This window comes from Bombus impatiens, unplaced genomic scaffold (assembly GCF_000188095.3).
Source record: "Bombus impatiens unplaced genomic scaffold, BIMP_2.2 scf_0064, whole genome shotgun sequence".
In the NCBI taxonomy this organism is placed as follows: domain Eukaryota; kingdom Metazoa; phylum Arthropoda; class Insecta; order Hymenoptera; family Apidae; genus Bombus; species Bombus impatiens.
In genome coordinates, this window is record NT_176483.1 from 2,165,699 (window position 1) to 2,180,373 (window position 14,675).

The 14,675-nt window shown below is 27.0% G+C and overlaps 2 protein-coding genes across 9 annotated transcripts; one reads left to right on the forward strand and one right to left on the reverse strand.

The window, feature by feature from the left end:
• The first annotated feature begins 202 nt into the window (after nucleotides 1-202).
• On the forward strand, nucleotides 203-5,994 carry LOC100745963 (centromere protein I). 4 transcript variants are annotated; one of them, XR_001102790.3, is made up of 15 exons: nucleotides 203-672; nucleotides 1,564-1,689; nucleotides 1,766-1,915; nucleotides 2,017-2,105; nucleotides 2,257-2,387; nucleotides 2,457-2,637; nucleotides 2,706-2,818; nucleotides 2,888-3,042; nucleotides 3,116-3,316; nucleotides 3,657-3,763; nucleotides 3,941-4,132; nucleotides 4,236-4,360; nucleotides 4,427-4,544; nucleotides 4,914-5,049; nucleotides 5,202-5,994. XR_001102790.3 is itself a non-coding variant. In XM_003485640.4 (15 exons), exons 1-15 carry the CDS (start codon nucleotides 621-623, stop codon nucleotides 5,268-5,270), a joined length of 1,980 nt encoding a protein of 659 aa, XP_003485688.1. In that variant the 3' UTR covers nucleotides 5,271-5,994. The 4 variants fall into 4 exon arrangements, 3 of the variants coding, with proteins under 3 accessions (XP_024228187.1, XP_003485688.1, XP_024228188.1); XM_003485640.4 differs by having other exon boundaries at nucleotides 621-672; nucleotides 4,879-5,049; XM_024372419.2 differs by lacking the exon at nucleotides 1,766-1,915 and having other exon boundaries at nucleotides 4,879-5,049.
• A 5,111-nt stretch (nucleotides 5,995-11,105) lies between these two features.
• Nucleotides 11,106-14,556, reverse strand: LOC100741448 (TATA box-binding protein-like protein 1). 5 transcript variants are annotated; one of them, XM_033324797.1, is made up of 6 exons: nucleotides 14,409-14,544; nucleotides 14,013-14,050; nucleotides 13,068-13,364; nucleotides 12,049-12,299; nucleotides 11,796-11,890; nucleotides 11,106-11,423 (listed from the first exon to the last, which is right to left on the reverse strand). In XM_033324797.1, the coding sequence occupies exons 3-6, from the start codon at nucleotides 13,353-13,355 to the stop codon at nucleotides 11,185-11,187; spliced, it is 873 nt and encodes a 290-aa protein (XP_033180688.1). In that variant the 5' UTR covers nucleotides 13,356-13,364; nucleotides 14,013-14,050; nucleotides 14,409-14,544; the 3' UTR covers nucleotides 11,106-11,184. The 5 variants fall into 5 exon arrangements, with proteins under 5 accessions (XP_033180688.1, XP_012249501.1, XP_003485652.1 ...); XM_012394078.3 differs by lacking the exon at nucleotides 14,013-14,050 and having other exon boundaries at nucleotides 14,415-14,556; XM_003485604.4 differs by lacking the exon at nucleotides 14,013-14,050 and having other exon boundaries at nucleotides 14,409-14,552.
• Between the last annotated feature and the right edge of the window lie 119 nt (nucleotides 14,557-14,675).

The window sequence follows — 14,675 nt, forward strand, 5'->3', positions numbered from 1 at the left end:
GTAAAAAAAAAAAAAAAAAAAAAAAATGATCATATGTGCGAAAGTTCTCTGATAGCATGAATTAATAATTAAGTTTTATGATAATATTAACTAGTATGTCAAGTTTCATGTATACAGACATAATTGCGATGTACTTGTATTTTCGATCAATCGATTCCATCGGAAATCAATAACTATTCCAAACTGTTCATCACTGGTCCGAGAACAACCAGAACACTGAGAACATGATCTGAATAATAAACCGGAATAATGAGCGTGAACACTGAGCACTCTCGCTTCCTCTCTGATACAAGCCATAAGCTCTATGACTTATGACAATATATAGTGTTTGTTTAGAATTTTAAGCGGTTAGAATGAATTTTTCATTATCAATAGCATTATATTCTTTACCTTGAATATTACTTATAGGGATAACCATTGTTTGATACAAAAATAGGTTAGGAACATACGGAAAGGAAATATTTTAAGTTGTTATGATATTTAGGTTATGATGTACAACAATATCGTTAAAAATGCCGGTAATGATCTAGTTAAAAAGTGAGCTTTTAAACACGATTGAACGTTTACAAATGTTTATTTCTTTTTGTTACAAATAATTTGTTGTTATACAATATAAAAAAATGACAGATGAAGAAAGGGATACCTTTTTAAAGTTTTTACGAGATTTGAAAGGTACGTAACTAAAAATACAATAAGCATTAAAAAGTATTCAAACAGTAGTATGATCTACGTTTCAATATATAAAAGCATAGTGGCGCTAGTACTTACAGTTATAGTGTATTTGGAATTATTCATTAGGATGTGTCCATGTTTTCTAAGAATCTAAAGACAACAAATAACAGCTATGGAACCTTTATTATGGTAACGTATTCATACCAAGCAGAAAAGTATTTGAACATGTAATTTGTCATTTCCTTTGCTCTAAAAAAACTAAACATAAATAAATGAATTTCGGTATGTTTTAAATGATTTTGGAAATGAAAATGAAAATTTAATATCTGTCCATTACTGAGAAACTTAAGAAAAAGGAAAATTATACAAAGAGAAAATATAGATCATTTAATAAGAAGTAAATCAACAACTCGGCTCATGATTAAAGAGTTCAATAATAATGAGAATATTGCGATTAAACCGCCATCCTGACATCAGAAGAAATTAACACCAAGAGAAGAGAAATCAGTTCTTTGCGATATAGAAAAAAATTATTTTTTACCTGCATCATGGTGTCATTGGTATTAATTATTACTACAAAATTGAAGAAAAAAAGCGCATGTATAATTATGTCAGCAAACTTTATGGAAGAACAATATTATGTAATGACGATATTGCAATGCAATATTGTATTGTAATTTTTGAACGATGAATTGCTTTTCTATCATCCTGTTTGAATACTTTTATTATTGACTGTATATATGTACATATATACCATAGTTATTTTCCCTTACAAATACATATTACTAATATATATTAGATTGATATAATATGCAAATAGTAATGCATGATAAAATGTTTTTAATTTTAAATCTTCCAGTAAGTGCATTTTTTCTGTCCTTTCTTTTGTAGTAAAAAAGAAAGATTATTCTACATTTGAAGAATCACTCAGTATATTACAAAATTATGCCGCGACTAAAGGGTTGATAGATGAAGATATCGATTTGTTAACAGATATTATTATAAATACAGAATTAGGTGAGTATACAGACCGTTATAAGAAACAAACAGTTACATTCTATTGAAAACATAAAGGAAAAAATATGTTTGCTAGGTGCTACTAAATTAGTATCCTTAGCAAAGTGTTTAGTTCCAAGACACGAGATACCTGAACGCGCAGTCAAGTCCCTTATTTCTTGGTGCCTAGCATCTATAAATGAACTGCCTATTACTCTATCCACTATTATTATACAATGGACAGTTGGTAATATTTTCTTTCTTTTTTTTTAATCGTATAATAATATGACGGAACAAAATATATATAAGATAAATATTTAAATTGTATGTGTGTTTGCGTGCTTTCAGGCATATTGGACTATCAACTAATAGATAAGAAAGTTATAAATATATATTATGGCGTCTTCTTTTATATGATGTTGAAAAAGGAAAGACTGGTAAGTGTGTATACATTCTGTTTACCAATACTGCGTATGTAAATTTATAAAAGAACTTGTAATTACAATAAAAAATTTTAATAACGATCATAATATAAATCATATTGCGTAGTTACATTATTTAAATATTTTCCTACTATTACCATTGTAGGAAAGACATATAGCACGTATCATTTATGTATTAACAAAACCAGAAGATGTAACTCGCAGAGATGTATCTAGATTACTAAATCTTCATCAGAAATATTCGAAACCTCGTAAACATATTATTGTCTTATTGTCGTAAGTAATTGCGATTTGAGTTGGTTCATTTAACGAATGCAATATTAATTTGCATAAGATTTATTTTAGATTATTCAAATCTTACAAACCGGAATTAGTTCCTGAAAAAATTCAATCTATAAACACAGAAAGTGTATGGAAACCAATACCTGAAATTTTGCGATTAATGCTTCAAGATGCGAAAAGTCGTTTAGAGAGTCAACAAACACAGGACTTACATTCAGAGTGTTTTAACTGGAATGTATTTGAGGTAAGTATCTGATAATTATAAAATTTATATAAACGTGAAATATTCATATATTTCTTTAACTTTAATAGTTTATGAGAACAAAGAAGACTGTAGCACCTTTGTTACCACCTGTAGGATATTTTCAAATTGGCTCCAATATTTTCAAAGAAAAGGATACAAAATCTATCTTTGAGATTTCTAGGTAAATAAATAACATTATTGCTTTATTACGTTTATTGATTGATATTCGTTACATAGTAAGCTATTACAGTACAGAAGAATTGGGAAAATTGCACTTAAGTGTAGAATTACCGTGTAATGCCATATCACTTTTGTCTAATATTGCTGGGTATCACCTTCTTACATTTGCTGATTTCCACTATCAGAGTAGATTCTCTTATAATCTCTACAATACTTTAGTAAGAGGTACATCTATAATATAATCTGTAATATAATAAATGTTTCTAGAAAGATAAATTTAATGTTTCTTTCATTTCAGCATTTATTTTGGAAAATGAAAAATTTTCTACAGAAGAAATTAACAAATTACTTGATATAACTATAGAATTTTCACAATATATGCAACAAGATATACTTGTCGTTAATCGTTTCCTTGATGAGTATCTGTATTTTAATACGGGAGAATATCAATCAAAGTTACTAGTTTTATTGCAATGGATGACGTCGGTGTCTATTAGCGGTATATTTTCATTTATATTTATTAAGGGACTGCGTACAAAAAGTTAATTCTCTATAAATATTTTTATTCAAACGATCTTCATAGAATATTTCTTCTTATTGATAGACTTTGATTGATTGATTGATTGATTGATTGATTTATTGGTATCATATTGGCTTGAAAAGATATGGATAAGCAGAGTTTCTATGGTCAATTTTTATAAAGATTTAGTTATCTATCCTAAAAACCAATTGCTTCTTGTTTCTATCAAGCGATTTAGTTCAGAATTTCGTTTACTTAGTGCTGTATTATATATTTCTGTACTTAGTGCAATTATTTTATAAAAATAAAATATATTCAGATTTACAGGAAAAGATATTAGTTCATGTACAAAATATGTTTTACGAATCAGCCTTAAGTATGAAGTGTGAAATTATCAGAACATTGAAAATGTTGATCACAAATTTGGTATGTTAAACATATTATTTTACTACCTTATTTAACTTACAGTTGGCTTTCCTATTGCATAAGTTACTTTTGTTGAAACTATTTAGATATCAAAAATAACATAAAAATAAGAGTAACATAATTATTAATAAAGCAATAGTAGTCAACTGACAATTTTACAATGCCATTTTTTTGTAGTTTGTTAGTCAAGCATTTGAAGAATGCAGTCATAAAACACCTGCACCATTTCTAGGGCAAGGTGCAGTGGATAATTTAGAAGAGGCTATTCCTATTCTCGCAAAAACCATAAAAACCCTTATCGTGTCTGGTTTAAACATACATTCGTACGATATTTTATTACTCTCAGAAGCATTATCATTTTATGAGGAGGTATATGATGAAGATAAATAATAATATCTTCGTATAATTAGATATATAGATAGTAATGAAAATATTAATAACTCAGTGCCGTACTTTTACTGAAAATGTTTAGATTTGTATATTGGAAAATCGAAGTACCATAATGTCGTTTACATTAGCACCTCCTGCAGTAATTTATGGAGGTTTTATTACGAAGCATTGTGCGATTTTGTCAAAAGTATGCAAACTGCTATTGAGGTATGCATCCTATAAACTTTGTTTACGTTTATAAATTAGCCTTTCAATTTCAATATCTGCTCACAGGTATCGTAATAGGTGTTTACAATTAAAAAATCGTAAGATACAAAAGTTATATAAGAAAAAGTTTAATACTATATCTATCTATGCTCAAGACATTGTTGAAGCATTATGGTATGACGAGGTATGTAAATATGACACTAAAATCGGTTAATGAATAATCTAATCATCAAATGTTAATATTCTATAATGAATTTCTACATTAAATTGTGCTGTATTTTTTATTATATTGCCGTTATGAATCGAAATTAAAAATTCGGATAAAATATTAATAAAATCCCATCGGGATGGAATTAAATTAGATGGTTGTCAATTAATTAATTATAATTAATATAATATAAGAATATTATGTTTAAAATATCTTTTCTGTATTAAATTTTCACCATCAGAAAATAATTCTTCTTTTCCTAATTTTGGCATTTAAGAATTATATTTTTTGCTAAATTTATATTTTTCAGCTATTTAAAAGACGCAGTAATATGTACTTTTTAAGAAATGTTCCAACGAGAGCGATGGAAGATTTAAAACATTGCAATCTAAATAGCCTTTTAAATATTAGTAACCATTATGCCATCTTACCTTACAAATGTATATTGAACAAAACAGGACTGAGTATTAACACAAGAGAGGTAAGAAATAACGCACAGTTATTTTTAATCTTTTTGTCTATTAGTTTTTTAAATAATATTGACGTACCTAATAGAGTAGAATTACTTTTTAATATTTAATGATAACTTCTAAATGATAAAAAGTTATTCCAGCGATGATAATATTTTTACAGGCTGCTATGAGCGTAGCATTGTATTATTATCCAACCATAAGTGAATTTCTTGATATATTTCAAAATTAACTGTAATAATAAATTTAGATATTAAAAGGTATATACATTATTTCCGAAGAAATTTAAGATACTCTTGAGATGTAATGTAAATGTTTTTAATTGTACGTTTTATACATTAAAACAATAATTCATAAAGTTTGTAATAATAAGTACGTGTGAAATAAGTTGATTTAAATTAATCATTGCCTTTTATTTCTTTGATTTTTACATAAAAATTTTCATGTACAGTTCATTCAACAGTCTTTAATACATATCTACCTAATGAAAAGTTACATATAAATTATCATGGATGCCTTGGGCTCATACTTTAGAAACTATATCATTTTTTTTTTTACATATCTTTTAATTTATCTTACTTATTTTATGCATTAATATTTAGTGTACACATTGCAGTTGATCGAAAATTACTGATGTTTACATGAAAATAGTAGCTTGACAATGCATTATGCAGAAAATCTCTTTGAAAGTGAGCGTGAACATCTCTTAAATTTAAAATCTATATAATGCTCTATTAAAAGTATTCTAAATACATATTCTAGAAGAGGCCATGCTATCGATGCAACATTATTCTAAATACTAAATATACTTTATAACTACCATACTTTAAAACAATACATGTACGTATTACTAATACTATTGATAGTGCGTTAAAGAATTGATAGGGTACCATTTTGATACATGTTATTCATCAATATTTCGAGTAAGTTTCAAGAACAGAACAAAAAAATTTATATATATAAAAAAAAAAAACTCGTTATAACTGAACTATGTATATATTTATCTACTGCGGATTGATTTTCACAAAATCACATTCATTATTGCTTTAGAATTCAATCGTACCGTGCAAAGGAATGAATAAAGAATGTAAATGTATAATACTAGTCACTATGTTGAATTCAAAGAAAGATTTACTATAAATATCAGTATATACGATGTATTACTATTATTTAATTGATACAATATATACCATATTAGCATATTTTTCTACGTTTTCTTTTTCTTCGCTATAAACTGATACAGCTACATACATGATAGTACATCATCATGTCAATAATAACGATTGAAGACAATGACAACATCAAGAACTTAGTGCTTCTATAACGATTATAATATGTTATAAAATTGTCTCCAGTTTTAATGAATCAATCAAAACTGTGAAACTTTGCTTAATATCATAACATTTGTACCATCTAAACATGTCTCATGTTAAGCTGCAAATGAAGTATTTTCAAAGATCGATATAACAACCAGATACATATTCATACATCTAGTTATTTATACCTATAAAAATAATGATTATATACGGTGATGCATTACGCTAGAAAATTATATTTTGCTATGGACACATTCAGAGATGTTATAACTACGAGTACATATAAGAATTAACAGAGAATGTTCACCTCTACCAAAATTTTTAATAGATTCTTTCTTTTTCATGATAACATACAATTTGATTTGCAAATATCTTGAAAAGATATTACATGTTTTCATTAATAACTGTACAAGCACTTTACTAAGAATAGCATAGTTAAATTTCATCAATCTTGAGCAATGTATCCATGTTACCTATACTATTTTAAATTGTAACATGTTTTTATGGACTGTCTTTGGTGTAAATATATTCTCAGACTAGAAAATAATAGTATCAAGAGGCCTGGAATGTGAAAACAGTAATGTACATTAAATTTAGTAGATTTGGTAAAAGTGCACATCATTTTTCATGATATTAGCGATCAGAAACTTTGCTTCTATATATAGCGATTATAGTATGTCAATTATAATTAATTTGTTCAAATCAGATAGTATGAGCAGCATAAAATAATGTTTGATATTAAAAGTATCAGTAGAAGTAGAAATATTTATAACAATGTTTAATACTTATGCTGCTTAAACTACTTTGGATGTAAAGCCTGATATATTCTTATAAAGATAGAGAATAAATTAAAATTATTATTAAAAAAAAAAAAAAAAAAAAAAATGAATAGTAATGTTTGATATTAAAAGTATCAGTAGAAGTAGAAATATTTATAACAATGTTTAATACTTATGCTGCTTAAACTACTTTGGATGTAAAGCCTGATATATTCTTATAAAGATAGAGAATAAATTAAAATTATTATTAAAAAAAAAAAAAAAAAAAAAATGTATCGTAAACATATGATGTTATACTAGTAAAGAGTAACAATTAATATTTTATTGTCATGAATTTGAAAAAATCATTAAAACAGTTGCGTTTGTTCGGATGAGAGTACTGAAATAGCATTTAGTTATAGTCTGTGATTGGCAGTCACTCGGTTGTAATAAAGAATGATTCAGTTTAGAAACTAACTTTAAATTACATGTAATACTAATAACATCACTGCAGTTCCATGTTGACATTAAGTTGAATTTGAATGTAACTTCATCGGCAAACACTTTCTAAATATGCTTTAGGAAACATTAGCTAAATATACAAAGTTCAAAAGAATGTAAAACATAATAATGGCAATAATTACGATACAACAATTTTCTTTGTGACATTAATAATCTTATTCAGAAAAGAATAAAATACCAGCAGATATAATTGAAAAAATAAGTATAAAGAATGATTTTATTTATTTTAAGTATTCCAAATAAGATAGTTTACTACTCGAAAATTATATGATTCCTATATAAATTCCTTCAATGTAAATACTTCTGTACTCTATGCATACAATAATACATCAGAGAAAGTTTCGGACAATAATTTACTGCATTGAATATTATTACTACATTTAGATCTCATGCTGCAGTATATATAGGATAAGATATATCATTCCAGAAATAGAGATATGTAGAATAAGATATTTCATTCCAGAAATTCGCTATACAAGTTTGTGTGCAATGATTGTATAGATATTAAATTCCATTAAACTTTTCCTTTTTATAACAAATACTGCTTTAGAAAAAAGCATTGTCATTAGATTTCCTTAAACAATTTCTCTAGGTTCCAATATAAAATTTATGGAACAATGCCAGAAACCTTTACATTTAGATTGTTAAACTAGTAGAAACTATTATTACATTAAGAAACAAATATTTTTACGTATCAAATAATTTTTCTAAAAAGTTTTGTATCCATAAATCGCATTTTTATAATTTTACAATAAACGAGAAAATGTGTTTTACGTAACATAAATTAAATGTACTACCTTTTTTCATATTAGTGTTATTATTACATTACTCAAGGTAAAGAAAGTTTTATTACCGTCTTATTTTTATTCCAGCATTAATTATAACTTTAAAATGCATTTTTTTTAATTATTATTGTTTATAACCATGAAATATCAAGATTTTTTAATTGATGTTAGTTTAAAGGACATAACATGGAGGACTTTAAATAAAAACTAAAGAATGATATTATTTTATAATAAAAAAGAATTGTATTTATAAATGCTAAATGAAAGTTTTTGAAAATTTTGTTCAAATAACATTCCTATAAAACGCTTGAAATTCATAATACTTCGTATTAAATTTTAATGCACATCTAAAATAATTACAAAAGAATATAATGTTTCCACATATTGTATATTTTCTAACTATGAAAGAAAGAAAGACATGAATAGTATATATGCATTGGCTTCAACAAAGTTATAAATTACACAGCGGTTCTGACATTATTGCCATTCTTAAAATAAAAATTCTTCATCCGTATGATAATATTTAATACATATGGTAATCAATGTAAAATTAAGGTGCTCCAGTAAGTGCCTAATGTCATATATATTTTAATTAAATTCGAGCTCTTAATTTTTGTATTTTGGATATACTACGGGCAGTGACTATAGCATCTTTGTAAAAGAACTTGTTTCGCATATAGTTAATATTAAATCATTGGAGATTATGAGAATTCAATTAAGCTTAGTGTACAAATAGCATTATGTATGGCACAAGGTACAGATCAATATTCATTATAGTATTGAAATTGTATTGCCAATGTTTTTCTTCGTTCACACGTACTTATGATACGAAAAAGGATCATTAAGAATGTATATAATTAGTAACAGGTGTAAGGTATGCATGTTGTTTTATAATATTCAGAAAGTATACAACTAATTGCATATTAGTATATCTGGATAACTTGATTTATTTACACTATGTCTTATTTAAAGTCCATGCGCCTACTTTTAAATGATAGTAATGTCGTTAGAGAATGTTTTCGTTTCCGTTAAAGTACATCATACAATTATAACAAATTTTGTATGTTATCTTTTTTTGTATGTTATCTTGTATTCCCAGCTTTTATTACCAAACAGAATTTGAAAATAGCCTTATGTCAGTCAAGCTTCTCGTATTTAAGACGTATTAGACTCGAATTGTTGAATATTTTGTAAAACATAACATTTATCATTCCTCGAACTATGATATATGACAATAACTAATTAAAATTAAATGATAACGACATAATTCAAATACGCTTATCGTCATGAGGATACTGCAAGTGATAAATAAATAAATGAACAAGATCTTACATGTTGGTAATAGATATTAGAAATGATAAGTAATATGTTATCGTAATCTATTCTATTCTTTAAATTTTTGCTGCGATTCTCAAAAGGTAAAATGAGACACGTCACTGATATTACGATGTTTTGTTTCACTTTTCAAGTACGTTCCATAACAACCAAAAAAGGGGGGATTGACAAGTTATTTTAAACTAATATTCAGGCTTGAGACTAATCTGTATATTGATGTAAGCATAAATAATGAAGCCCAATCTTAAAACACCGCAATCAGGCCTGTGTAATTTTGATACAATTAATAGAAGATGACAATCATTTTACATAGCTTTTTTTTTTTTTGTTGCAACTGTTAATTGCGTTAACAGCCCATAGCCATTTAGAATAAGAACGTTTAACCATACAAACGCTTAAAACAAATTTTTCCCGTACTGCAGCTTTTTCAACTTATTTAACAGGAAACCAAATAAGTTTCCATTAAAAGACTTTTAAAATCAAATTAAATTAGATCAACTCTCTGTTATTTACTAACAAAAATGTCATTTATATAGAAATACCTTCAAATGTAGTATAATATGTCATTGTAGTAGAAAAGTAAATTGTGATACTAAACAAAATTTTTAGCTTCTTAGATGTCCTTTGATCACTTTATCTCAAATTTTAGACATCCATCTTTGGCACAATGTATTAATTAAGCAGAAATAGATTATATATATATATAAGTAGAAAAAAGAACAATAAAACAGCAAAAATGTATACACTTTCCATCGCTACAAAAATTCAGTACATAATCTGTCATTATATAATGAAAAACTAAATAAACATGAATCGATTCATTATTTAAACTATAGAGGAGCACGGTTACAAACAAGTTCTTTTTCGAATTCTAATTACTTAAATGTAGTAAATTCTATCAGAAGAACAAAAATGAAAGGAAAAGATGGAAAACAGAAAAGATTGAACAAGTGTTGAGATATTGTTTGCTAAACACAATGAGTATGCATACATTGTTTTTATGTCTAACATTTATATATATGTGTATATATATATATATATATACACACACACATACAATATATACACGTATGTATATTATATATATATATATGTATATATAATATATATATATAAGAACGTATCTATATACGTATATGTACCATTAATGAAAGTAAATTATGATGATATTGTTACGGTGATGAAATTCAGTTCAGTTGATTCAATATTAGTGTAATCATAATTAAAGCACTTGGATGTGCATATTTGTCTCTAGCACTCACACATTGTCTTTTCACTAAGGGAAATAGAATACTTCACTTCACTCTTTAGATAACACTTTTGTACACAAAGCAGTATGTATCTATTTTTCTTTTTTCTTTTCCTTGTAAAACAAGATATAAGAAGTATAACAGTTTCACAATTAACAGAGGAGCAGCGAAATAAACAGCTCAGTCCCAACTGGCGTCACTCTCACCCTCTTCTTCTTCCTCCTCCTCGTCAGAGAACATGGTATCATATATATAATCTGGATCATGTAGGAACTCATCACGACTTCTTTTTCTTAGCCCCATTCTACGCTTCTTCGTTGTTAGGGCAACTTCGTCTTCTGTCGTTCTCTCCTTACGAAATTCGTAGACTAGTGGATAAATATATTCAATTGCAGCTTGGACAGCAGCAACATTGGGAGCTACAATGTACATTTCAATTTACTCAATAAACATAATAATTAAGATCGTATACGAAAACAATATATTTCCTTGTAGATTTTTACTTCAATCTTCATAGATAAAGTATTTATGAATGTCGTTTATGCCAAGCTATGGATATATTTACCAGTCGCCCTTCAGTGTTTATAATTGAATGTCATTCGTCCGTATGTTACAAATTGATTCTTCATTGCAAATTTCTGAATGAGACATTTTCTATTCTAAAACATACTTGCGATCTTTCATCCATAGCATTGCATAAATAACATTATGTTAACGGGATATTTCATTCGCGATTGCAAAAGAATTAATAATTCATTCGACGCAAACTTTAATCCAATAGTAAAACAAACCTGTTACAGTGACACTTCCAGTAGAAAATATTTTCAATGTAGCTTTTGGTTCCTTCAGCTTGTATGTGACACCAGGATGTAATTCTGGCTCATAACTAAATAAAACAAACACATGAATATCTTTGACTATAATACATTATCGGTATAATAGATTATATGTAAAAGGGTATATATCAAAATCATTGTTAGTCAATCAGTTCAATTATTCCTGTAAATCATATAGGTTTATTTAAACATACATAAGTATACTTACTCTGCATTTTCTTTATGACATGATGAAAATGATGTTATCTTGATTGCAAATGGCATACAGCATGTACCCAGTACATTAACCACTCTATAATTGTTAAATCGTACTTTGAATCCAAGCTTCTGAAGTGAACGAGCAAAGCGGCGGGCTGCTATCTTTGCTTGAACTTCACTAGTTGCACCGGTACATGTTACTTTGCCAGAAGACCATATAGAAGCAGTAGTATATGGTCTCCTTAGTTTCATAGTAATCATCTACAACATGCATGCATATACTAAGAACATTGCCTATAAATGTTATTCAATATTTCAAATTATTTAGAATCTAAAAATTATATTAAAACCTAAAGATCAACTTGTTCGGCTAGAAAGTTTCATGTAGTCCTAAACTGTATGTATATCTCACTTAAAATTGAACTATGGCTTTAACGATCTTGAAAGGAAATTTACGATACATCCAACATATTCTGATATTTCTAATTTAATATATATTAAAGCATAGTTATATTCTCAAGTAGAAATTAATATTATATCAAAATTATACTAAGATCATTTTCATTATCATACAGATAATGTATGTTATATAATCTAGGAATGGGATAAAATCAAGGAGTGTACCATTTTATTAAACAATTAATCACAATCTTTTACTGTTAATTATAAAAAACTAAAAGCCAAATGTAAAATATTTATGATTAATTTATAACAAATAACTTTATATCTTCTTCGCATCTTATTAACACTGATACTTTCTCTTGTTACTTTAATGCTTAATATTTTTTAATAAATTTTTATTCACTGCTTAAAAATACATTGCGAATTTTATTAAAGTATGTAAATTGTTGTATGTAATTAAGAAAAATCAAGTATGTAAGCGTTCTAGTAATGTAATTTAAATTTTCTGCATAGAAACATTGAACAGAAATTAAAGATATAAAAATTAAGCTTACATCACAATCAAATATATTAAATATAATTAATTTGCTACAAATGTAAACAAAACGAGACTGCTTCAAAACATACCCCATTCTCTCTTCTATATTCCACATTAGATCCATTTAGTGCAATTTCTCGTAAATTTAAATGACACCTAACACTGAAGCTGCAAACTACATTATTGATAACGATATCCAATTCACGAGGTTCTTGTTCATGAGGCTCCATGTAAGGTTGGATCTGTCCGTCAAATATCCTCTCATCTTTTTCTTCTTTACATATGCTGGTATTGTCTAAATTCTTTACATCCTCTACGTGATTTATCGATGTGTTTGTTAAAGGTTTCATGCCATTCTTTTGAATAGCAGTTGCCATAATATATCCCTACAGAAAGACAAATAAAAAGAAAAAACGAAAATTGAAACTACCATTATCCTTTGTATATAATCTAACATAGAAACATTAATTAGTAGCGTTACATCACTTATTACTTTATACAACATAGCATTTCGTCTTATGATTTATAAAGTAATTTTTAAACAATAATGTCCTGGTTTTTTTTCATAAAAGCCAATTTTGCTTGATTTAAGTACTGGGGAATAGAATATCTATTTGTTGTATCACTAAATTAAAAAAGTTACTGATTAATTAATATAACATCGCCGTTTGTTATGCCATTAATTATCAGAAATATTCATATATATTGTATCATTTAAATTATTTGTAATTCCATCAACTATTATGTAAATCGATATATACTTTAATCTCAAATTTAATGTTAGGGGTCCGCAGTTCCCAATTTAAAAAATTTTAAGTTTGTATTCCTCAATTTTCAATGACTTTTCATTTATATTGAATACCCAAAACATAAGAAGCTCAAAAAATCATACAAAAACAATAACTGAAAAATACGGTACTTCTAAAAAAAAATGATCTTATATAGTAAAATAAAGGTTCAAGTTTCTTTCTCTAAAAATTTAAATAACTAATAATGACATTTTATGTAAAACAACATGATGTTACTGATGTTACCTCACTGGAATGATATATGATAAGTATGCAGATACGTCCTATAAAAAATATATCAATTTTAATTCAGAAAGATAATGAATTTCCGGAGGAAGTTAAATTGAAATTCTACGAAATTGTTTTAAAATTACTGCAAGTGAAACATAGCGGAAATGCGCAAACATTTAAAAGAGACGATGTTTATAGAAGCACGCGAACGTTTAATGAAAATTTTCGTGAGATGTATTTCAAAAATGCTGAGAAATGTTCGAAAGGTTTTCTCGGATGTTAGATGAGGTGACAGTAAGAAAAGATGAAAAGCACAATTGCTATTCCTTATAGCGTTAAATGACTATAGTACTAAATTAGAAGATTAAAATCTTGATCAACAGCGGCAAACAAAGTAGAAATCGCACTCACTTGTGCCTATGTTATATGCTTTTTTATTAAAGATAACTTCTTTGTTGACAAGTGCCAGGAGAACGCAAAGTTAACTCAATAATCACTGCCATTGTTTTCGGCCATCTTCACTAGACTAGCTACTGATCAAAGTCACGGACGCGGCAATGATACATAAAAGAGAATACTCATTGATAAAGTACAGCCGTGTAATTTTCCTAGTATATTTTTAAATTTTCCACTAACTGTTAAATTCTATATAAATTTACATATGTTACATCTTCTTCA

Bases quoted from the DNA above. Each gene is read 5' to 3' on its own strand.
- LOC100745963 (XM_003485640.4), top strand. From the start codon at position 621: ATGACAGATGAAGAAAGGGATACCTTTTTAAAGTTTTTACGAGATTTG. The intron at 4,361-4,426 runs GTATGCATCCTA...ATCTGCTCACAG, and splicing joins GTATGCAAACTGCTATTGAG to GTATCGTAATAGGTGTTTAC. The intron at 4,545-4,878 runs GTATGTAAATAT...TATATTTTTCAG, and splicing joins AAGCATTATGGTATGACGAG to CTATTTAAAAGACGCAGTAA.
- LOC100741448 (XM_012394078.3), bottom strand. From the start codon at position 13,355: ATGGCAACTGCTATTCAAAAGAATGGCATGAAACCTTTAACAAACACA. The intron at 12,300-13,067 runs GTATGTTTTGAA...TGCATGTTGTAG, and splicing joins AATATAGAAGAGAGAATGGG to ATGATTACTATGAAACTAAG. The intron at 11,424-11,795 runs GTTTGTTTTACT...TGTACATTGTAG, and splicing joins TGGAAGTGTCACTGTAACAG to CTCCCAATGTTGCTGCTGTC.